General features: G+C 39.5%; 1 protein-coding gene across 1 annotated transcript; it reads left to right on the forward strand.

The window, feature by feature from the left end:
• Window positions 1-22767: 22767 nt before the first annotated feature.
• LOC145164502 (uncharacterized) lies at window positions 22768-23741 on the forward strand. Its single transcript, XM_079083214.1, has 3 exons — window positions 22768-23085; window positions 23195-23285; window positions 23479-23741. The coding sequence occupies exons 1-3, from the start codon at window positions 22768-22770 to the stop codon at window positions 23739-23741; spliced, it is 672 nt and encodes a 223-aa protein (XP_078939340.1).
• Window positions 23742-25320: the final 1579 nt, after the last annotated feature.

The raw sequence follows: 25320 nt of genomic DNA on the forward strand, positions 1-25320 counted from the left end.
TTCTCAATGAACCTTCTACTTTCTTCTACACACCAAGAGCACACACTCAAGCTCAAAACACACACTCAAAGGCTAGGGTTTGCCAAAAACATCACAAGGAGAGGGGAGGCTAAAAAGTTGAAGGAAATGAGGCTATAATGATGATTATATAGGGGCTTAGCCATAAAATTTAGGGTTTCCACACCTAGTGAGTACGCCCAACGTACTATGGCGTGCCCTAGTACACTAAGCGTACGCATGTACGTATGGCGTACTCCCACTTCTTCAAAATTACAACTTTTCCGCTAAGGCTTCCAATGGGAACTTCCTTCTACTTAGGAACCGAAAGGAAATATAAAAATATTCGAAGGTTGATTTTAGAAGTAGCTGAACATCGGGATGTTAAATTCTAGTCCAATATATTCAAATAATATTATGGGGCTCTTCAACACCTTTCTGTGGATATAAAGCCATTTGAAATCGGAGTTAGAACGAAGAAGTTATGACTGTTCGAAGATAGGGAGATTTGGGTTTAGTCTAGTACATGAAGCATATAGGGTGTACGTTGGGCATACTTGACATGGCCAATCGCGGAGGCCCAACCTATTACAATGGGTGTACACGATCAGATGTCAAACCCTGATTTGAGGGTTTTGAGTCTTATTTAAGGTCCTTAACTCCTCCAAATCCTTTCCATTCTCAGCCTCCACCCCTTCAACGTCCTACCTTGAAACCCTAACCCTAGTTTGAGCCTTGTGAGCAAAAGAAGGTCTTTTTAAGTGCTTTGGAGTGTTCTTGGTGCATCTTGGTGAAGAAGGAGCTCATTGGATAAGCGTTTGTAACATCCCAAAAATTTTGATAAAATTTTCATTTTTAAATTCATTCTGATGATACTATAATCATATTAAAACAGCCGAGAGTATATCATAATAAAATATTATCAGAGTACAAAATCCCCAAATCACGTGAAGTAGAAAAACATAGGTGGATGCAGTGCGATCAGATCGCGCCCTTCCCTTTTGAGCTGGAAGTACCTGAAACATAAACTGAAAACCATAAGCACAAATCTTAGTGAGTTCCCCCAAAATAACCCATACTATACAAATATACAGTCAAGCATATTTGGGTGCTTGCAATCCCCTTCGGTCTATTTCAATCGGATACAATCAAGCATATATGGGTGCTTGAAATCCCTTTCGGTCTATTTCAATCGGATACAATCAAGCATATATGGGTGCTTGAAATCCCCTTCGGTCTATTTCAACAAGATACAATCAATCATATCATGGCGTTTGCAATCCCCTTCGGTCTATTTCAACTGCTATCAGGTCTATTCACCCCTACCACTACCACGCAATATCATAAAAAAAGAGTCACAGAGTCATCAAGCAAATACTAACATAACTGATAATTCTCACAAAGACAATCATCATACTACATCATAAACTAGTGGGCCGACATTGGTGCCTTCGACCCACGGATACAGTGAACGAAACTCACCTCAGACTGAAGGTATCAAATCAAACTCGGGCTACTAACTCGCAAAATCCTCTCACTCTAAATCAAAAGTAAAATAAACCCTAATTATAAATTAGGTCAATAGCCCACCACGAGGGTCCAAACCATAAATCCTATCTTTAAGGGAAAAAGCTACTTAATCCTTGGCTTATTGGGCCTAACCCACCAAGGCCCACATACAATTAGTCCCAAGGCCCAAAAGATATGACATGCCAAAAATGGGTCCAAGTCTAAAAGTCCATCACAGAAAAACTCACGGCCCAACAAGGGCCCAAAGTCTCTAATTCCAAAAATAGCCCGAAATAATCGCAAGTCTTCCTTCTGGTGAGTATGCTCAGCGTACCCTCGGAGTACGCCCGACGTACTTAAAACCCTCGTAACATCGAGACCTTCGGCGTGTACGCGCAACGTTCATATACGTACTCCCTATGTACGCCCCAGATGACCAACTTTCATTTTTGAGGTCTTAATCAGTTAAGACTTAACATCGAACTTCAGATCTAGGCTCCTTAAAACGTAGTAAGCCATAAAGTTGCCAACTTTGTGTTTTTGGATGTCTTAATGGGACCCAAAACCTGATTTTATCCATCTAAATCCATCATATGAATATCAAGTTAAGCATGATTCATCAAAACCCATCAAGAAGATATTTTTATGGTTCCTAATAACTACATAATGGATAAAGTTTCCAACTTTATCCATTAAAATGGTCCAACCAACCAAGATCTAGTCTTCAAATCTCAATGGGACCAAAAGTGCATCTTTTCCAACTTAATTCATTAAGTCCAAGTCTCAAGCTTTTAGATCTGAATTTATATGATGTTTAGATGGATAAAGTTTCTAACTTTATCCATAAGAAGGTCACAAACTTTCAAGATATAATCTTTATGCAATAAAGTGACCAAAAGCTCATAACACCCGAGAGGAGCTAGATCTATCAAATACATCATCAAGATTAAAACTTTATACCTCTAGAAGAAAGATCATGGTGAACAAAGTCTGGATCTACAAACTCCAATTCAACCAACACTTCTCCAATGAGCTCCTTCTTCTCCAAGATGCACCAAGAACACTCTGAAGCACTTAAAAACACCTTCTTTTTGCTCACAAGTCTCAAAATACGGTTAGGGTTTCAAGGGCGGGTGTTGGAGAGGTGGACGCTAAGAATGGAATGGGTTTGGGGAAGTTAAGGAGCTTAAATAGGGCTCAAACCACGAAAATAGGGTTTGGGAACTGATCGCATATACCCATCGTACTACAGGTATGCCCAATGTACTCCGTGAATGCTTAGTACGCCCAGCGCACTCTAGGTACGCACATCGACTAGACTAAGCCCCAAAACCTTCCTAACTTCAAACGGTCATAACTTCTTCGATCCTACTCTGTTTTCGACGATCTTTATATCCAGAGAAAGGTAATGAGAAGCTCTATAATCGTATCAAGTCTCCTTTGACTTATAACTTCCCGAAGGTAATCCAAAATTCATAAAACGCCCAAACTATCACTTTACGGTTATACCCTTAGCCTCCAAAGCACCAACCGAACTCTCGGATCACCTAATGTACATTACCCACATCCAAAGGGGCCTAAATCTCTCTCCCCCAAGGTCCGAAGCGTTATGATAATTAATCTTGGGGTCATGGCCCCAAATTATAAAACTATTCGACACATGGTGTTACAACTCTACCCTACTTAAATTAGATTTCGTCCTCGAAATCATTCCTTACTACTTCCTATACCATGCTAGTCGATCTTGCCCAAACTTCCTGAATTCCGATTAAGACTGAAGAATTATCCCATACTGACAACCGCATCCCAAACCTTCCATCCAAGCCCCGTCTTAGCAAAAAACGTGTATACCTCCGAAAGAATGAACCTTAACACTCTGTCCTCAGCCAAACAAGGAAGCCCAACTGCTCTACATGAGAACTGAAACAACTACCTTACTCTTTCGAACTGGAAGACCTTATATCATAGCAATAACCACTCAAAGCAGGAAACTTTCTGAAAACAATCAATTTAAACCCAAAAATTATTCCCTAGGGATCATTCACTTATCGCACCCTCCTATAGTCTCTGACTAGGAATACCATTCTACTATGCAGAAGGAATGCTCAAAATATATCGATAGTTAATTTCACCATATCCTCAATTCGTAGGTTATGCATAATTACCTTAAATACGCAGTTGACTTCCTGACAAGTCATCACTAACCTGCTAATCACACGGGCATAAAGACGGTCAATCCAAAAATTGTCACGTTGCATCCAAACCCCATGTCAGCTCAGGTGTACCCCCACCTAACAAATCACTTGAGACATTCACAATGAACTTCATGACTCGAGATTTGATAACCAATTCCCAACACTGGTAACCGAACTCCTGATAGACAGTCCGTAAGCAAACAAAGTTCATAATGAAAACACTCTACAAGCAGCTACTAATGCACAACTATTATTCCTAACAACCTTTAATTTTCCACATGATCCAAACAACATGGTCACTGAATCTCCCGACTCCCACAATGCACTAACACCCAAATAAGCCAAGAAAACTAACGATCCGAGACCTAAGAGTCTCAATCAAAAGACTATAGGGTCTTACCCATATAAATCATATAGCCACTGGTTCACGATACATCGTGACACCTGCTATCCACTAAACGATAAGATCACGACACTAAACCGATCTTGCCACCATCACATCCATAGTCGAAAGACTCGCGACCAGCACCACAGGGGCCTAAATGTAACATCCCAAAATTCAAGGCCAAAAATTTTATTTTTAAATAAGTTATTACATAGACCATCAGTATAAAAACATTCATAATAATATCTCGTGTCAAGCCAAAGTGTCAGTAATCAAAACATATTATCATAAAACCATATCAGAGTGTGATCCCAAAGATCTCATGTGTGGAAAACATAGTGTGATGCGCTGCGATCGAGCCGGCTCCTTTCCTTGAAAACAAAGTACCTGAAACCAAAACTGAAAACCGTAAGCACGAAGCTTAGTGATTTCCCCAGATACCACATACCATACAACCCAACTGATCCATACATGCCATACGTAACCATGAGCTATACATAACAAACATATCCATAATCAAGTAAAGTGTTATGTGCCAAACATAGTCTTGCTGTATTGCCACGGGCCACACGTGGTCTTTCTTGTCAAGCCTGGGGGCCACTCCCTGGGTCTTACAGACAAGTGCCAAGGGCCACCCCCTGGTCTTCCATGCAATCATCACAAAGACAACGATACATACTACTCTACTAGGCTACTCAGCATACAGTGTGCCAGGAGCCACCTCCTGGTCTTTCATTCATAATAGTATACAGTGTGCCAGGAGCCACCTCCTGGTCTTTCATACATGTTGCCTAGGGCTAACCCCCGGGTCTTCCTACCATACATAATAACATACTGTGTGCCAGGAGCCTCCTCCTGGCCTTTCATGCATAATGCCTAGGGCTAACCCCCGGGTCCTCCTACCATACATAAACTAAATGGGTCGGCATTGAGGCCGTAGACCCATACAAACAGTGAGGAGACTCACCTCGCACTGCTGAACTTTGTTGATAACCCTCTGGCTGCTGTCCAACCACTCCCTGAACCGCTGCTCCACTAGCTCCCCGAGCTACTAATATCAATAAAACACTTAGTTCCAAACTGAACTCTAGAAGTCAAACTAAGTCAACTCTGGATAAAGTCAAAGTCCTGGTCAAAGTCAACCTTCCAGTTGACTCGACTCGCCTAGTCAACCCGTAGACTCGTCGAGTCCTTAAACTCATAAGCTCTCAAAATACGACCCAACTCGCCGAGTCACCCCAGGACTTATCGAGTTCAACGATCTCTGAGTCCCATCCTGTCCAACTCACTGAGTCACCACTCAACTCACTGATCTGCGTCTTAACCAGAAGAGGTTGGGGGTTCTGCGACCTGACTCGTCGAGTCCAAGAACAGACTCGCCGAGTCCTAGGCAATCTTCAACAGACTCGTCGAGTTGTTCTTCCAACTCGCCGAGCCCATGCACATATTCATACAACTCGTCGAGTACACCCATGTGACTCGCCGAGTTTCTCCAGTTCTCAATCCATACAATGACTTTTCAAGCCATGCAGGGGCTCCAATCCATAGATACACTCTTCTATAGTCTATCCCCCACGTAAAGTTGCAAACTTTACGTGAAACCAAGGAGCTAAAGGCCCAAAACACTCAAGGCCTAGGGTTTAATACAAAGGGGCTTCACCAACAACTTATTGACATGAACTTTATGACCTTCTGGACCATCACAAGTCTAGATCTGAGGTAGCAACCTCAGATCTAGGCCTCTAACTCGACATAGATCTCAATCATGCCCAAAATGCCCCAAATCTCAAACATAAGATAGATCTATTTGCAATAAAGCCAAAGCAACAGCTTATTACCTCCAATATATGCTCCAACTGAAGTAGATACCGGATCTACACCACTCCTTTGCAGCAAGCCTCTTGATCTTCAAGCCCCTTTCCACCAAAATCACTTATCTAGGCTCTAAATTGCTTCCAAGGGCTCTCACTCACGATTTAGGGTTTCTGGATCTCAAAAGGGGAGTAAAGAGGCTGGGGAAGGGATGTAATGTTCTTTAAATAGGGAACAACCCCCGGGATTAGGGTTTTTCTCGCCCAGACCAGACTCGCCGAGTCCACTAGCCGACTCGCCGAGTCGGTCACTTACTCTATGCCCCGGATCCCGCTCCGACTCATCGAGTTCCTCCCTGGACTCGACGAGTTGACTCTTGACATAGAGTCTTTCCTTTCTTTTCTTGGTCTTTCTGATTCTGGGTGTTACACTAAAGATACCCAACCATCAGTCCACCGACTTGCAGGAACCCAATCAACATCCCTCTCAATGCTAACCGAACACAACATGGACCATACCCTTCTATCATGCCTAATTCGCTTCATAGCACAGACTGATATCAACGTAAAACTAGAGGAAAACATGGTCGCACACAACCAGAGAATGAGATAGACAGTCATACTCTTATTCCGAATCGAAGGCTATAACCCAAATGATAATCATGCTAATAATACTAACCAAGCGGTCTCATGTTATCTTACTCAGACCACTTGCACCCCTCATAACCATAATTGAGACACTATCACAATGTACACCCCCAAGGGTAAACACATAACCAACTATGGATCTACTTCACTCTTTCATCCTCACAACCTTCCCCAAAGGGTGAAGTACCAACATATTTAACGAAATGATGAACCTCAACCATTAACAGAAACATCCTCATAAACGACCGATACAAGATCCCCCACCTTGATTGAATCTGACCAGATCCCACCTAAATAAAATAACTAATTAAAAACTTCCAAGGTGATCTAGAAATTTTGCCAAAACTTTATTCGTATCAACCCCACTACAAATCCTACGGACACAACATGCCAAAAATTAGATTCTATGTAGATCAAGGTCACACATGGAAAGCTAAACAACGCTGCCCCAACATCTGAACTTCCGATAACCAATCACAACTGCCAAACTTGAGCCTGCTATGAACCAAAATTCCACACCACAATTGAGGGTAAACATACCCAGAAACCAAAGAAAATATAAAGCATACGGAACTTGACGATAGGTTGATGCATCCATTGAACTTCAACTGACACAACTCAAAACTTTCGAAGAACCTCCACTTTTGATGATGAACGAAATGACCAACGATCGAGAATGCATTGACAACTAACCCAATACACTACTAAACAAAAACCATGTGAAACTAAACATACCAAACTCTGAAGCTAATTTACCGATCAATAACTGCCCACCCTAGAACAAGGATAGCAATCTATACAACGAGTTGAGGAATCCCTCAGCACTGGATACTCAACCTGAACGTCCCAAACGCCTCTTGATCTATTTGACGACATTCTGATAAGAACCACTGCCTAAAACAAGCTCCGTATCCAACATCTTCCTTCCGCGTAGACGAATCTTGCATTCCTGAACACATACATCTAATGATAACTTGTTATGCACCTCTGTCCTAACCAAATCCTGAAATAAAGTTTTGCATACCCAAATAGCAAATCCCTAACATCCATTTTTTTGAAATCATAACTATGACATAGCGATGATCCTTCAAGAAAAATAAACAGTCCTCCCCCACTTAGGGTTCGAACTACTACCAAATGATGTTGCAGACAAACCACATCTCAAACCGGTTCAACCAGATGCATAGCATCCTCGAATCTTTAGAATATATAATACAACATAAGTTGGTTTCAAGATAAGGACCAAACAAACTCAAAGTTATTCTGGACCTCAGATGGAGACCTCGAAAACCTACCATTCATAACTGCCTTAAACGTCAGAATCCCATGCAGATGCAAAAACAATAATTATGTCCACTCATGAAACCGATTCTCCATCTAGAAACAAATGAACTACCACACACCTCGCCTAATTCCCCAGCAAACAATTCATCGCGAGCATTACTCATAAATATAAGAAACATCATTCTCTTAGTTAGGATATATTAGAGACAACAAAAGTTTCTCTTACTGATTCACTTCCCTTGGTTCCTGAAACAATCACCTAGCACCTTACCTAACTAAATTGAAGAAAGAAGACCCCTGATCTCATCTCAAGGCAACCATACCACAAAATCATTTTGTGCATTCCTACGATGCCATACTTGTCGACAAAGAAAACCACAATCTTCTAGACTCGTGTCGGGGCTACATCCCAACTCTGAAAATCACATGTCTACTCTCTCTTTCCTTCAAACGTGGAAAGTTGGAAGTATATAACCCTTGTCGATGATAGTGACATCCCAATCCATCTGCCAATCACTTAACCGCCGGCTGCAATCCTCGAGCCATTCATCACAATTGCCTTCTTCTCGAGTCCCACGACTCAACTATCACTAATTGAGCAAGGCCCTCCAAACCTCGAAATCAACTACCTATCATGGGTATGCACCATTGAAACCCAACTAACATGGCCAGTAAGGCCCAAACAATCACCAGGCCCATCCTCATCCTGAACGACCATACCCAATAAACCGTTATAGGCGGAAATATACTGCAATGAATCATGGTGCCAAACCATGCCATCATCCCTAACCAATTCCTTAGAAACCCCTAAATTTTCCTCGAGTCGAGTATGGATCTTGTGCTTCCTGTAGTACGGGCCCAACATTACCTTCCACACCTATCCATACTTTCCTCAAGACTCATCTCGGATCCTCTAAGTAACTACTCATGTCCACATCCATCCTATCCATTCTTATAAATCCGCTCTCAAATGAATATCCATCGCTAAATATCGCAAGCTACCCCACTACAGCACATCCTAGGCTCTCCTAGGTTCCCAACCTCACCCTGTCATCAGCTACTAAGGAACTCCCAATAATGTTAGTTAACTACTTCATGAATACAATCACATGCAACAAAGCTTAGATAATCCTTCGAGTAAAAGACTCATCCCTACAAAGGTTAGACTCAAACAAGAGTTGTGTCGTAGGTTCAAATTCGTCACTCTGAGATTATTTAACCTATGCAACATGTGACTCAACATATTCACATAATAGTTAACTCACATCACAAAAGGTCCCACAAAGCACAAAGCAAGAAGCGATTGCGCAGTAACATTGCAAGCCACATCCAAATAGAGGACATCTCACGCTCACTTCCTACTAAGAAATATTCTAAATCTAGTATAACATCCCATTCCTCTTAGGCTACAGTGCATCACATATCCTGCCAATGCATCCAATCATCTAAAATCCATACTAGCATGCAATTCTAAAAGCTCAAACAATCAGGAATATAAAGGCATCTCTCCTAGTATACTATCATGCAATCCTGAATAGATCCTTAGTCCTAATCTAGCATGGGATTCTCATATCATAGCATAAAACATATAACATGTATGGGTATTTTGCGAAGACTTACTTGAGCTCGGCAGATTACATGCATCGCACCCTTTTCTTTTATTAAAATCCCTTGTTTTAAATTTTTCTTTTTATGGAAAAATCTACGAAGTCCTCGATTTGAGTTCAGACGACACACCCGAGATTCTGCCCGAATCCCTTAAACTAAGGCTCTGATACCAACTTGTAACATCCCAAAAAATCAGATAAAATTTTCATTTTTAAATTCATTCCAATGATACTATAATCATATCAAAACAGTCGAGAATATATCATAATAAAATATTATCCGAGTACAAAATCCCAAAATCACGTGATGCGGAAAAAAACATAGGTGGATGCAGTGCGATCAGGTTGTGCCCTTACCTTTCGAGCTGGATGTAATTGAAACATAAACTGAAAACTGTAAGCACAAAGCTTAGTGAGTTCCTCCAAAATACCCCCATATCATACAAACATATAGTCAAGCATATCTGGGTGCTTGCAATCCCCTTCGGTCTATTTTAACCGGATACAGTCAAGCATATATGGGTGCTTGAAATCCCCTTCGGTCTATTTCAAATGGATACAATCAAGCATATATGGGTGCTTGCAATCCCCTTTGGTTTATTTTAACCGGATACAATCAAGCATATTTGGGTGCTTGCAATCCCTTTCGGTCTATTTCAACCTGTAGCGGGTCTATCTTACCCTCTACTACTACCACTTAATATCATAACAAAAGAATCACAGAGTCATCAAGCAAATACATGCATAACTAACAATTCTCACGAAGACAATCATCATAATACATCATAAACAAGTGGGCCGACATTGGTGCCTTCGACCCACTGATACAGTGAAGGAAACTCACCTCATACTGAAGGTATCAAATCACACTCGAGTTGCTGACTCGCAAAATCCTCTCACTCTAAATCACAAGTAAAATAAACCCTAATTAGAAATTAGGTCAATAGCCCACCACAAGGGTCCAAACCATAAATCCTATATTTAAAGGAAAAAGCTACTTAATCCTTGCCTTATTGGGCCTAACCTACCAAGGCCCACATACAATTAGTCCCAAGGCCCAAAAGATATGCCATCCCAAAAATAGGTCCACATCTAAAAGCCCATCTCAGAAATACTCACGGCCTAACAAGGGCCCTAAGTCTCTAATTCCCAAAATAGCCCAAAATAAGCCCAAGTTTTCCCTCTGGAGAGTACGCTCAGCGTACCCTCGAAGTACGCCCAGCATACTCAAAATCCTCGCAGCATCGGGACCTTCGGCACGTACGCGCAACATACATATGCGTACGCCCCAGATGACCAACTTCCATTTTTTAAATTTTAATCGGTCAAGACATAACGTCCAACTTCAGATCTAGGCTGCTTAAAATATAGTAAGCCATAAAGTTGCCGACTTTATGCTTTTGAATGTCTTAATAGGACCCAAAACCCGATTTTATCCATCTAAATCCATAATATGAACATCAACTTAAGCATGATTCATCCAAACCCATCAAGATGATATTTTTATGGTTCCTAATAACTCCATAATGGATAAAGTTTACAACTTTATCCATTAGAATGGTCCAACCAACCAATATCTAGTCTTCAAGTCTCAAAGGGACCAAAAATGCATCTTTTCCAACTTAAACCATTAAGTCTAAGTCTCAAGCTTTTAGATCTGAATTAATATGATGTTTAGATGGATAAAGTTTCCAACTTTATGTATAACAAGGTCACAAACTTTCAACATCTAAACTTTATGCACTAAAGTTACCAGAAGCTCGTAACACCCAAGAGGAGCTAGATCTATCAAATGCATCATCAAGATTCAAACTTTATACCTCTAGAAGAAAGATCAAGGTGAATAAAGTCTAGATCTACAAACTCCAATGCAATCGACACTTCTCCAATAAGCTCCTTCTTCTCCAAGATGCACCAAGAACACTCCAAAGCACTTAAAAACACCTTCTTTTTGCTCACAAGGCTCAAAATAGGGTTAGGGTTTTAAGGGAGGGTATTGGAGAGGTGGAGGCTAGGAATGGAATGGGTTTGGGGAAGTTAAGGAGCTTAAATAGGGCTCAAACCACGAAAATAGGGTTTGGGCACTGATTGCGTACGCCCACCATATTCCAGGTACGCCCAACGTACTAAACTAAGCCCCAAAAGCTTCCTAACTTCAAACAGTCATAACTTCTTCGTTCCATCTTTGTTTTCGACGATCTTTATATTCATGGAAAGCTAATGAGAAGCTATACAATCCTATCAATTCTCCTTTGCCTTAAAACTTCCCGAACTTAAATCCAAAAATCATAAAAGGCCCAAACTATCACTTTACGGTTATACCCATGGGCTCCAAAGCACCAACCAAACTCTCGGATTACCTAATCTACATTACCTACATCCAAAGGGGCCTAAATCTATCTCCCCTAAGGCCCGATGCCTTATCATAACTGATCTTCGGGTCACGGCCCCTGATTATGAAATGATTTGAAACAGGGTGTTATAAGCGTTGGTTGCATTGGAGCTTGTAGATCCACCCTATGTTCACCTTGATCTTTCTTCTGGAGGTATAAAGTTTGAATCTTGATGATGCGTTTTTTAGATCTAGCTAGTTTTGGGTGTTATGAGATTTTTGTCAGTTTAAGTGCATAAAGTTTAGATCTTGAAAGTTTATGACCTTGTTATGGATAAAGTTGGAAACTGTATCCATCTAAACATCATATTAATTCAGATATGAAGGTTGGAGACTTTGACATAATGGATTAAGTTGAAAAAGATGAATTTTTGGTCTCTTTGAGACTTAAAGACTAGATCTTGTTTTTTGGGACCAATCTAATGGATAAAGTTGGAAACTTTATCCATTATGAAACTATTAAGAACCATAAAAATATGATCCTTGTCCTTCTATCGCTTCCATGCAAGGGTTAAGATGTGTTAATGGATAAATAAGTTAGGGTTTTAGCTTTTGTACATTTTCTAGCCATGAAAAGCCATAAAGGTGGAAACTTAATGACTTAAGTCGATGTTTTGAGTCTAGGTCTAAGCTCTGGACAAAAGGTATTAAGGGATTAAGCACTAAAGGAAGGAATTATTTTGGATGTATGTACGTCAGGCGTACCTGGGAGTACGTTACGCGTACTGGCACTTAATTACATACGATGGGCGTATGTGGGGTACGCTAGGCGTAATCAGATGGCTTGCACTTTGACTGTTGTTGACTTCCATTGACCGTTGACTTTTGACCAAGTTTGACTTTGGGTCAAACTTGAGGATTTTGGACTATTGATTAAGATTTTATCTGGTTCCGGTGTTAGTTGGTTCGCGGGTGCAAGTAGTATAGAAATAGGGATCGTATAGCAGTGTTTCAGAGTTCTTTGATTCAGGTGAATTTTCCTTACTATACTTGTGGATCGAAGGCACCAATGTTGGACTCCTAGGCTATGTGTCACACCCCGAAACCGATGACGGAAACGTTCCGGGGCGGAGGACGTCATGCATAGTATCACAACAGTTGTATCATAGTAAGCGAAGTAAACACAACCATTACATTATAATATGAGTATTTAGGGGTGAGTTTACGGCCAAGGGGTAGGGTAGAGGGTTTACGGCCGTAAATAGGGTTTACGGTCGTAAACAGAGTTTACGGTCGTAAACCAAGTTTGCGGCCGTAAACTCCTCTCGAAGAGTTATTTGGCCCGAATGCTATGCTTTGACTTAGAAAACCTCGTTTTCGAATACGAAACTCGATCGAACTGAGTTTAGAATATTATGTTAGACCAAAAATAATACTAACGTGAACGGAATTAAATAAAAACCCAAATTTTATAAACGGAAACTGGGTAAGGATAACGGAAAAAGTTTCGGGTTGTCACATCATCCCCCCGTTAGAGGGAATTTCGTCCCGAAATTCGAACATAGAATACAAATCATGGATTAGAAAAGAGATGCGGATACTTCTGGACCAGTGAGAGTGCTATCTGGGACTTGCCCCTTGGCTAGCTGTGTGTCACCCACCTCAGCCCAGCACAGAGGGGATCTGCACTTGCGGCCATAGAGAGCTTCGAAAGGCGCAGCCTTGATGCTGGTATGGTAACTGTTGTTGTAGGAAAATTCAACCAAAGGAAGATGAGTGTCCCATGACGCGCCGAAATCGATGACGCAGGCTCTCAACATGTCTTCCAAGGTTTGGATGGTTCTCTCACTCTGTCCATCTGTTTGAGGATGGTAAGCTGTGCTCATATCCAGCTTAGTTCCAAGAGCCTTCTGTAGTGACTGCCAGAACCTCGAAGTGAACCTGCTATCTCGATCGGAGATAATGGACACAGGCACACCATGCAGTCGAATTATCTCTCGGATGTAGATTCTCGTGAGTTTCTCCATTTTGAAGTTTTCCTTGATCGGCAGGAAATGGGTGGATTTAGTCAACCGGTCGACAATTACCCAAATGGCATCGTACCCATTCGGAGACTTGGGTAGTTTGGTGATAAAATCCATAGTAATTCTTTCCCACTTCCACTCAGGTATCTCTGGCTGCTGGAGTAGACCTGAGGGCTTCTGATATTCGACCTTCACCTTGGCGCAAGTCAGGCACTTGCCCACGAAGGTAGCGATCTCTGCTTTCATGTTCGGCCACCAATATAGTTTCTTGAGATCGAGGTACATCTTGTCCGAACCTGGGTGAATGGAGTATTTAGTCTTGTGAGCTTCGTTCATTATAACCTCTCTGTAACCACCGAACTTTGGGGTCCAGATTCGGTCCATGAAATAATAGACTCTGTCTCCCTTGATCTCTAGGTTCTTTTCCATTCCTCTCAGGGATTCACCCAACATGTTCTCTGGTTTCAAGGCTTCTAACTGAGCCTCCTTGATTTGTGCGAATAAATGGGAATGGATAGTCATGGTCAGTGCCTTCACTCTACGACCTGAGTACTCCTTCCGGCTGAGGGCATCTGGCACCACATTGGGCTTGCCGGGATGGTAGCGGATTTCACACTCGTAATCGCTGAGTAACTCAACCCATCGTTGTTGCCTCATGTTCAGCTCCTTCTGGTCGAAGATATGCTGCAAACTTTTATGGTCGGTGAAGATAGTGCACTTGGTTCCATAGAGATAATGTCTCCATATATTCAATGCGAAGACCACTGCTCCCAATTCCAGGTCGTGCGTTGTGTAGTTGACTTCGTGTGCTTTCAGCTGTCTAGAGGCATAAGCAATGACTTTTCCCCGTTGCATGAGCACACAGCCTAGGCCCTGATTGGATGCATCACAGTAGACAACGAAGTCCTCCGTCCCTTCGAGCAGAGACAAGATAGGTGCACTGCATAGGGCCCGCTTCAACGTTTGGAACGCAGTGTCTTGCTTCTCACTCCAACAAAAGGGTACGCCTTTCTGACTCAGAGTGGTTAAGGGTTTGGCAATTCTGGAGAAATTCTGGATAAACCTGCGATAGTAGCCAGCGAGACCCAAGAATTGACGGATTTCTGTGGGTGTCTTCGGTGCTGACCAGTTCTCTATCGCTTTGATTTTGGAGGGGTCCACGTGTATGCCTTCCTCGCTTACCACGTGACCTAGGAAGATTACTTTGCGAATCCAGAATTCGCACTTGGAGAATTTCGCGTATAGCTTCTCCGTCCTTAGGGTTTCCAGCACCGATCTCAAGTGCTGTCGATGATCTTCCTCACTTCTGGAGTAGACAAGTATATCGTCGATGAACACGATTACGAACTTGTCTAGGAAAGAACGGTACACCCGATTCATCAGGTCCATGAATACTGTCGGTGCGTTGGTTAGACCGAAGGGCATCACTACAAATTCGTAGTGACCATACCGAGTCCGAAATGCTGTCTTAGGAACATCACTCTCATGGACTCGCAGCTGATGGTACCCTGATCTTAGATCTATTTTGGAAAAGTAACTAGGTCCTTAAAGTTCATCGAAGAGGTCGTTGATTTGAGGAAGAGGGTAACGGTTTTTTACGGTGAGTTTGTTTAGCTCTCGATAATCGATGCACATCCGAAAGGATCCATCCTTATTTTTCACGAACAAGATCGGGGCTCCCCAGGGTGAGGAACTCGGTCTGATGAAACCTTTGCTGAGCAGCTCATTGAGCTGACTGGATAACTCCTGCATTTCTGCCGGCGCTAGTCGGTATGGTGATTTAGCTACAGGGGTAGCTCCGGGGACTAAGTCGATGCGAAACTCGACTTGGCGTTCGGGATGGATTCCCGGGAGATCTTCGGGAAAAACATCGGGAAAGTTGCAGACTTCGGGGATGCTCTCGAGGTCTTTAACTTCCTGCTTCTCGTTAATGACGTGGGCTAGGAATGCATAACACTCCTTTCGCAGGAGTTTATCGGCTTGGATGCAAGAAATGATACGGAGGTTCGAACTGAGTTTATCGCCGTAAATCATGAGAGTTTCATCAGAGGAGAGATTGAGGCGGATAGCTTTTTCGTAACAAAGGATATCAGCATGATTGGGGCTCAACCAATCCGTGCCGATGATGACATCGAAGCTTTTTATGGAGACTGGCATAAGGTCGATGGGAAAAGAATGATCGTTTAGGGTAAGAGTACAGCCTACATATATATCATTAGTGCTCTCTTTCTCACCGTTAGCCATCTCGACGGTAAATGTTTCAGTTAATGGTTGAGGTTTATGCCTAAGAAGATGTTTGAATGCATGAATGACAAAACTTCTCTCCGCACCAGAATCGAAAAGAATGCATGCATAAGAGTTGTCGAGGAGGAACGTACCTGAAACAACAGTAGGATCAGCGACTGCCTCTTCTTGACCCATCGTTAGCACTCTCCCCATGCCACCTGCTGTTGTTGCCTTGGGGCAGTTTCTCTTGAAATGCCCGACTTCCCCACAGCCATAACAGGCTTGACCGACACCTGCTCCAGATGCCTGATTGGTTGGTGGTACTGGTGTTTTGCAAACTCGAGCTGTGTGTCCCTTTTTGCCACAACTGGTGCATGACATTTCTCGGCATGGGCCAGGGATGCGATGATGATAGTTGCATTTGCTGCACCAAGGGAGGGTACCAGTATATCCACTGGTAGGTGCTTGAGTGGCAGGGGCAGCGGCAGGAGTAGTAGCAGCGTGGACTGCCACCGTTTGCTGTTTCTTCGAGGGCTCCTGTGAAGACTGGCCCTTCCGCTACTTCCAAAACTTTCTTTTCTCACCACTCCCTTTAGTTGGCTCAGGAACGGTTGCCACTTTATCAAGATCAACTCCGTGATCTATGAGAGTTTGCGCCAGACACTTCGCGCTGTCAAAGGTGTTTGGCCTTGCAGCCAAGACGTTTCCTTTTATGGGTTGTGTCAGTCCCCAAATGTATCTCTCTATCTTCTTGCTTTCCGGGGTGACCATTCCCGGACAAAGAAGCGCTAGGTCTTCAAACCTAGAAGTGTAGGTAGCAATGTCAGATTCTTTCATCCTCAGGTTCCAGAGTTCGGGCTCTAGTTTCTGCATCTCGCCTCGTGGGCAGTACTCGGCTATCATGAGTTCCTTTAAACTTTCCCAACCCATAGCATTTGCCACTGGTAGGGTTAGGGATTTGACCCGACCATTCCACCAGGTCAGTGCCCTGTTGGCGAAAGTGCAAGAGGCGAATTTTACTTTGTTGACCTCAGAACAGGAACAGATTTCGAAAATGGACTCAATTTTCTCGATCCATTGAGTCAGGGCAATAACTCCTCCTTTGCCGTCGAAAGATGTGGGTTTCGCACCCATGAAGTCCTTATAGGAACACTCCTTCTGGTGTCCCTGACCACCTTCATGATTTTGGGGATGCGTACCACCTCCCTGACCACCAGATCCACCATGATTCATCTGTGACATCGCGGCAGCCACAGCAGCACTAACAGTTGCTTGGAACATAACGGGATCGAACTGAGGGGGCAGTGGTGGTGGTGGAGTGTCGTCGTTTCTTCTGACGGGTCTTTTTCGGGGAGGCATCTCGTTCTAAAATAATCAGGAAGAAGAGGATGGTAAGTCCTCAAGATATATGACACAGAATATATCTCATCCTGATAATAAAGTGTTCTACCAAGCGATAAGCAAAGAATGGTTACTAATGCAGGTAAGTTATCGCTAAGAAACGAATAGGTAGCAACACTAGGAATGAATTTCTACAATGTATTCGGCTCTGGCTAAAATACTCCTATAGTATTTTAAGTTGTATTGATACTGGGTAAGTTTTAGCCCTGTTGCAACACCAAAGTCACTCCCAAGCACATGTTGGTCATGTCTCGAATAAATATAGTTGATCAGGCTATATTGACCCTAGACATGATTACATAACTGCCCAGGTTTAACCGCAGTGTTCAACACCCAAAATACTTTTGTTTTGTTCTACTTATGATACTGATTCTGGTACGTAGGTATACTTGTATACTTTTTGAGAAAATACTTGTATTTTAAAAGTATACTTTTAGTTCAGAGCACTTCGGCCCCTTAGTGTTTATAGTTGTATACCATGTAAGGTTCGGTATACTTAGTTCACTATAAACAATAGCTCTGATACCAATCTGTCACACCCCGAAACCGATGGCGGAAATGTTCCGGGGCGGAGGACGTCATGCGTAGTATCACAACAGTTGTATCATAGTAAGCGAAGTAAACACAACCATTACATTATAATATGAGTATTTACATTGTTCAAAAACATGGTTTATACATAACAGTATATAACAAAAGTAAAAGACGTGACTTCAGAATGTTCGGTCTTCTCCAAAAGTTGGCAAGAGTACCTGTCTATCGATGCCCTGAGAATACAAGCAGTTTTAAAAATATCAGCATAAAGCTGGTGAGTTCATAAGCGTTTAATTCTGGTGAAAGAAATGTTTCTTTGATTCTTTGAAAAGTTGTTTCCCAAGAAAATCCTATATTTTCTTATTAAAGAGGTTTGATTATCCATTAGTTACACGTTAAATAGCCTGTTTATGAAAGGTTAAGTTATCCCCGGAAAATCCTATATTTTCCTTAAAAGTTGATAGTTGATTTTCGATTCTGATACGAGGTGTACAAGTATCTACCATACTTGTATCGATAGATGTAGTTTCCTCTAAAAACCCTGGTTACTCATTGTGAGATGTATTAGCCTTATTACATAAATAAAACTAATAACATAGGTAGTGAACTAGATCCTAAGGGCGTTACGGATGCCCTCTAGTAAACAAATCAGGTATTACTTTGAGGTTAGTTCACTCGTTTCATTATTACAAAAGTAAATTCTCGTTACCTAAGTTGTGAGTGTCATAACCGTACTTAGACTGGATAAGGCACGAAACGGGGGCCAGTATCTTTTATGACTTTGTCACCCACGAACCTAACGGTTCTGGTGTAGCTAGCAGCGAGGGTGCGGGATAGTCAGTCCCATATAGATCTATACACAATAGTCACGTTCTCCCTCCAAGAGATTCTGGTTATAAGTCGTAGTCCTCCACTCACGAATCCGATGGAGTGTTACCAAGGACATGTCTCAAACTTAGCCTAACAAATTTACAAGTAATAGTACGACAATCCTGCTTATGATTTACATGAATCCTTTATAAGATAATACATATTATAACACGATTCACAAGTTTCTTGCTTTAGATTTGAAAACTGTTTCTACGAGTTGATTTCTTAATCGATTGGTAAAACGGTTTTCTGAGTTAAAAGCATACTGAACATAAAATCATTCTATGAAAAATGAGATAATTTGAGCACAAGTTTTCTTGTACTTTTGCTTGTATTCCCCCCCTTGAAAACATGAAAAACTCAGAAAAAGCGTAGGGGTATGAACTCACTGTTTGACGTGGGATTCGAGTGTAAGTTGCTAGGAGTTGCTGAGTGTCAAATAGAGCCTCGGACACAAACGGATCATATTTAGCATGTAAAAGTACATATATACATTAGGTGAGGGCATAACACTATTCGTTATGGAAGGAAACCACCTTAGGAACTAGGAAACACTTAAAACTAAGTGTTAGAATCACATGTGTTTGAAGAGGGGAGTTTGCGGCCGTAATCAGGAGTTTATGGTCCCTGGGTTTACGGTCCAGGTGTTTACGGTCTAGGTGTTTACGGTCCCTGGGTTTACGGTCCAGGTGTTTACGGCCGTAAACACTTTGGCGAAAAGTGAGATTTTCGATGTTTCAAGGCCCTTTCTAGCCTTCTGGAAGTGTTCTAAGCCTCGTTTCTAAGCTTAGGAGGGTGTTGTGGCAACTTTGCACCCTATAAATAGAGTTTACGGTCAAGGGAGATTGCCTTTGACCGTAAACACTCTTTTGGTCATGATAATCGGCTAGGCGGGGATTAATTGGGGGATTAATCGGGGACCATTAATTATTAAGAAAATTATTAAAAAATTTATAAATCTAACTTTAATCGTAAGAATATAAATAAATAAGCATAAAAGTTTAATAATAAGTTTAACAAGCAAAACAATTTATCATCCAATTAATAAGAAAATTTATTCAAATTTTAATATATCTTAAGAAAAGAAGTAAATTTGGGTATTTGTATATTTGAAAACATAGAAATTTTGAAAATTTTGGAGAAAAACTTTAAAATTTAATTTTTAAATTTTTTTTATATATTAGTTGAATATTGAAATACTATAAACTTTTGAAAATTTGAAAATTTTGGTTTAATATTTAAAATTTTGAAAATATGAAAATTTCGCCGATTAGGCCGCCGAGGACCGATTAGGACCGCCTAGGACCGATTAGAACCGTCTAGCTCCGACTTTGACCCCCTTTGACCAAAACCGATTAAGCCGACCGATTAGCCTTAATCCTATTCGGTTGAAGACCGCCTAGCGATTAATCCCCGATTAATCGGCCGCCTAGACCGATTTTTACAACACTGATATATATATAGAGCCGGCCCAATGATGGTTCATCCAGTGCCCTTGAACAGGGCCCAAAAAATCAGAGGGCTCATTTTTGTTTTGCATTCTTTAATTGGGTATGTTCATTCGACCCAAAAAAGTTAGGTTATATCCATTTATCATCAGCCGATGAACGCACGAAGGAAGCAAGAAAAGAGGAAGCGGGAAATGAATTTTCGGGAAAAAAAAACTCTTCGGTTTCTTCATTGATAACGCACGCATGGATAATAGGACCATCATTACTAGAACGGTAACATCGATTTACATTCATTTTATAATTTATCCTTCGATTATATTCCATCAATTTACATTCACTTCTTAGTTCTTCCTTCTTTATCTTCTTCTTCACTGATCAGTTTTTACAAAGATTACCAACAATTTTAGAAGCTTCAAAATAAGAATTCGAAACCATCAAATTTCGGATTCAGAATTCAGAACCATCAAAATTCGAAATAAGAAGCTTCAAAATCTTACAGCTTGAGGTTTCGAAATCAAAGGTAAAATACTAAAATTAAACTTTAGTTTTGTTTTTCATGGGTTTGTTTTTTCTAATTGAGTAATTTGATAATTTTCAGATTTCTTATCGGTTCTTTTTTTCATTATCTTTAACTCCAAATTACTAATCAGTAGACAGTAAATCAGGAGGAACAATCAACAATGATATCAGTTTTCAAAAATTTGAACTCAGAAGGAACAAAGGAATTGAGGTAAATTCTAATTTCAGATTTCTACTTTTTTTTGATTTTTTGTTTATGATAAATTCTTATTTGTAAGAAATAAGAAGTAATTAAGATCTCGTCATCTCAGATTGCAGATTTTCTGATTTCCTTAGAAGCATATTCTTGTTTTTTTTTATTTGAAGTGTCGAAAATAATAAGGTACTTTTTGGATTTATGATATGATATTATTGCATATTTTCTGATTTCTTTCTTTAGAAGCATGCATATTATGATTTTTTTTCTTTGCAGTTTTGATACCTTCTCTTGGTGATTTGAAGTGTGGAAAATCTGAACCAAGAAGGAATCTATAAATTGGAAGTCGTAAATAAGGTCGTTTCTTTTTTTTTCTATAACTTATGATGTCTCCTAGAATAAAAAAATATGCATCAGGATATGAAAAACGTAAGAAGAAACAAAAAATTGAAGAAGATAATAAAACTCAAGCAGGATCTATGGATAAGTTTATAACAAAAAAAAACACAAAATTTTCCAGAAAATGAAACACAAAATGTTAATGAAGGTAATCTTGATAATAATGATAATGTTGATGTTGATGTTAATGTTAATGATAATGTTGATGTTGATGTTAGTGCTAATGTTAATGTTAATGCTAATGATAATGTTGATGTTAATGATAATCCTAATGTTGATGTTGATGATAATGTTGATTTCATACTTTTGATATATTTGATCCAAGAAATTGGGATGCTCTTGATTCTAATATGATAAATGTTTTAGTATTGAAAGGTCCTAAAAGAGATTTGTCTATTATAAAAGGTCCTAAAGATAAATATTTAAGAAGATTTTCTGCAACATATTATACTAAAACTTTACCAAATGGGGAAAAATGTGATAGAGATTGGCTTGTTTATTCTAAAGAAATTGATAATTTTTTTTGTGTTTTGTTGTAAAATATTCGAAAAGGGTGCGGGAAAGGTCAATTAGCAAATGAGGGTTTTAGGGATTGGATACATCTTAACACTATAATTAAAGAGCAAACTAGTATGGAACATGTTAAAAATATAAATACTTGGTATGATTTGCGTTTAAGATTACAAAAAAATAAAACTATTGATAATGCGGCTCAAAAACAATTAGAAAAAGAAAAAGTTCATTGAAGACAAGTTTTGTTGTGAATTCTTTCTATTGTGAAATTTCTTGCTAAACATAATCTAACTTTTCGTGGTACTAATGAGAAATTGTATGAAGATAACAATGGAAATTTTTTAGGCTTATTTGAAATGTTGGTTGAATTTGACATAGTTTCTTATGACCATATACAACGTATTACAAATGAAATTGGTATCCATAAACATCATCTTGGGCATAGGATACAAAATGAATCAATACTTTTGCTTTCTTCAGAAATAAAGTATATGATTATTAAAAATATAAAAAATGCAAAATATTTTTCCATAATACTTGATTGTACTCCCGATATAAGCCACCAAGAGCAAATGACTATTATTTTAAGATATGTAGATGTCTCGTCAAATGTTGTTTGCATTGAAGAATCTTTTTAGGGTTTTTAGATGTAAATGATACAACTGGCCTAGGACTCTTTGATGTTTTACAAAATGAATTGAATTTGCTTGATCTTGACATTAATAATGTACGTGGACAAGGTTATGATAATGGATCAAATATGAAAGAAAAACATCAAGGAGTGCAAAAAAAAACTTTTAGATATAAATTCAAGGGCTTTTTATACTCCTTGTGGTTGTCATAGTTTGAACTTAACTTTGTGTGACATGGCTAATACTTGTGGTAAAGCTAAAGGTTTTTTTGGAATAATACAACGTATCTATACAATTTTTGCAAATTCCACTAAGACATGGCAAATTTTAAAAGATAATGTGAAATGGTTAACTCCTAAATCTTTGTCATCCACTCGTTGGGAGATTCGTGTTGATAGTGTTAAAGCTATAAGATTTCAAATTTTTGATATACAAAAAGTTTTACTTCTAGTAGCCAAAAATGACAATGATCCAAAAATAACAAGTGAAGCTAAATCCTTAGCAAAAAATGAACTTGGCAACTTTGAGTTTATATTGGGCATTAGTAATTTGGTATGAAACGTTAAACACTGTTAATTTAATTAGCAAACAATTGCAATCAAAATATATGCTTATTGATGTTGTTATGAAAAAAATAAAGGGGTTGATTTTGTATTTTAAGGAATATAGAGAAAATGGGTTTTTAAATGCTTTACAAACTGCAAAAGATATTGTCTTAGAAATGGGCATTGATCCAATATTTCCTAAAAAACGTGAACCTAAAATAAAAAAAAATATTTTGATGAGATTCAAACGATACTTCTTGTAGTTTTTCACAATCCGCCCAAGAGAAATTTAGGGTTAAATATTTTATTTATATTGTTGATCAAACAATTACTTCTTTAACTACAAGGTTTGAACAATATCAACAATATGATAAAATATTTGGCTTTTTGTTTAATTTAGAAAAATTACTTTCATTAGATGATATAACCTTAAAGTTTTGTTGTTTGTCTCTTGAAACTCCACTCAAGAAAGATGAACAATCAGATATCGATGGAAATGACTTATATGTTGAATTAAAATTACTTTTACATCTCTTGCCTAAGGAAAAATTGACAACAATTGATATTCTAAATTTTTTACAACGTGTTGATTGTTTTCCTATTACATCTATTGCATATAGAATTATGTTGACTATTCATGTTACTGTTTCATCTGCAGAATGAAGTTTTTCAAAATTGAAGCTTTTAAAGTCCTACTTAAGATCTACAGTGACTTAAGAACGACTTAATGGATTGGCTTTGATGACGATTGAGCGTAACATGTTGGATAAAGTTACATATGAAGATGTTATTGAAAAGTTTCTTTCAACAAATATTAGGAGGATGACTGTTTTCAAGTAGAAACTAATTTTTTTTTTATTTTCTTTTTGTATTATTTTGAATGAAATTTTAATTTTATGTATTTGCAATAGAAAATTAAATTATAATTTTTTTTGCTTAAATTTTGAGATCTATCAAATTTTAGGGTCTATTTTTTGTTAAATCGCACAGGGTCTCCAAAATCTCGGGGCCGGCCCTGTATATATATATAATGATGTTACAAACAAGGATAAAGAACTAGGGGGCTTCATTGATATGGTAACTATCAATATTATAAAAATGCAATAATGAGGAATCAATAAGAAGTATTTACATGGCTTATGGTTATCTTTTGTAAGATATGTGAGAAATACTATTAATAAGATCACCTATAAATAATTTGAATGTATTATAAAGGTAAGTAGGTAACGCGGCTTAGGAGAGTGATTTTGATAATCTTATACAAGAAGTGGACATGACAATTTTTTTTTTGGAACGGTGGAATATTTTATTAAAAAACTAGCAAGAAGCTAAAAAGAAATCATGACAATAACAAAGTGGCAGAAGCCGGATTATGAAGCCAAGAGCTCCAACTAATCTTGGCTTTACTACATCTATTAGAAATCCAAAAGAACGATCTATAAACAATATCATCGAAAAGCATGGATTTCCTAGGCATAACCGTTCCAAAAACTGTTGAATTACGAAAATTCCACATGCACCAGAAAGATGTCATAACCACAGCATCAAGTGCCTTTCGTTGACCCTTCCTCAAAGCAACAGAATCTGACCACTTAATAAGGGTGTGAACGTTAAACTGGGTCGGAATCTGAATTCCCCACCAAATAGCAATGCGCGGCCAAATCTCCATCAACTCAATACATTCTGCAAAAAGGTGATCAACAGATTCCACCGAACGGGAACATATAGCGCATAAAATCGAGTCCACCATGATTCCCCTATGAGATAATCTCTCTTTAGTAGGAATACTGAGTAACTGAATCCTCCATAAAAGAATGTTGATCTTGATGGGAACCCAATTATTCCATCTAGTCTCACCACCTCCAGAATGAAGCATACTCCCATCTAAGAACCAACGAGCAGAGGAGACAGAAAAAATATCTGAAACATCAATAGACCAACCCAATCTATCAAGAATCGATTGCAATTGAAAATGCTGCAAAAGAGAAATAAAAGAATCCCACTGCTCCTGCTCAATACCACCTCTAGGACTACGTCTGAAAGTAACAGGATCCCACCCCAATGGTAGATGATCTCTAACTGTATCTTGTCTAACAGTATCCAAAACAAAAATTCTATGAAACGTTTCGGCAAGAGGGGCCTCTCCAATCCACAAATCCTGCCAAAAATATGTATGGTTCCCATCACCAACCCTGATAGGAAAGAAGGACTGAATATCGATTCCCTTCTCCTGCAATTCAGT

This window comes from Lactuca virosa, chromosome 3 (genome assembly GCF_052849685.1).
Source record: "Lactuca virosa cultivar CGN04683 chromosome 3, Lactuca_virosa_CGN04683_v6, whole genome shotgun sequence".
NCBI classification, from domain to species: domain Eukaryota; kingdom Viridiplantae; phylum Streptophyta; class Magnoliopsida; order Asterales; family Asteraceae; genus Lactuca; species Lactuca virosa.

Coding starts and splice junctions, on each gene's coding strand:
- LOC145164502 (XM_079083214.1), top strand. CDS start 22,768: ATGGCTAATACTTGTGGTAAAGCTAAAGGTTTTTTTGGAATAATACAA. Junction 23,086..23,194: donor TATTGGGCATTAGTAATTTG/GTATGAAACGTT, acceptor TTGTATTTTAAG/GAATATAGAGAAAATGGGTT. Junction 23,286..23,478: donor TCCAATATTTCCTAAAAAAC/GTGAACCTAAAA, acceptor TGTTTAATTTAG/AAAAATTACTTTCATTAGAT.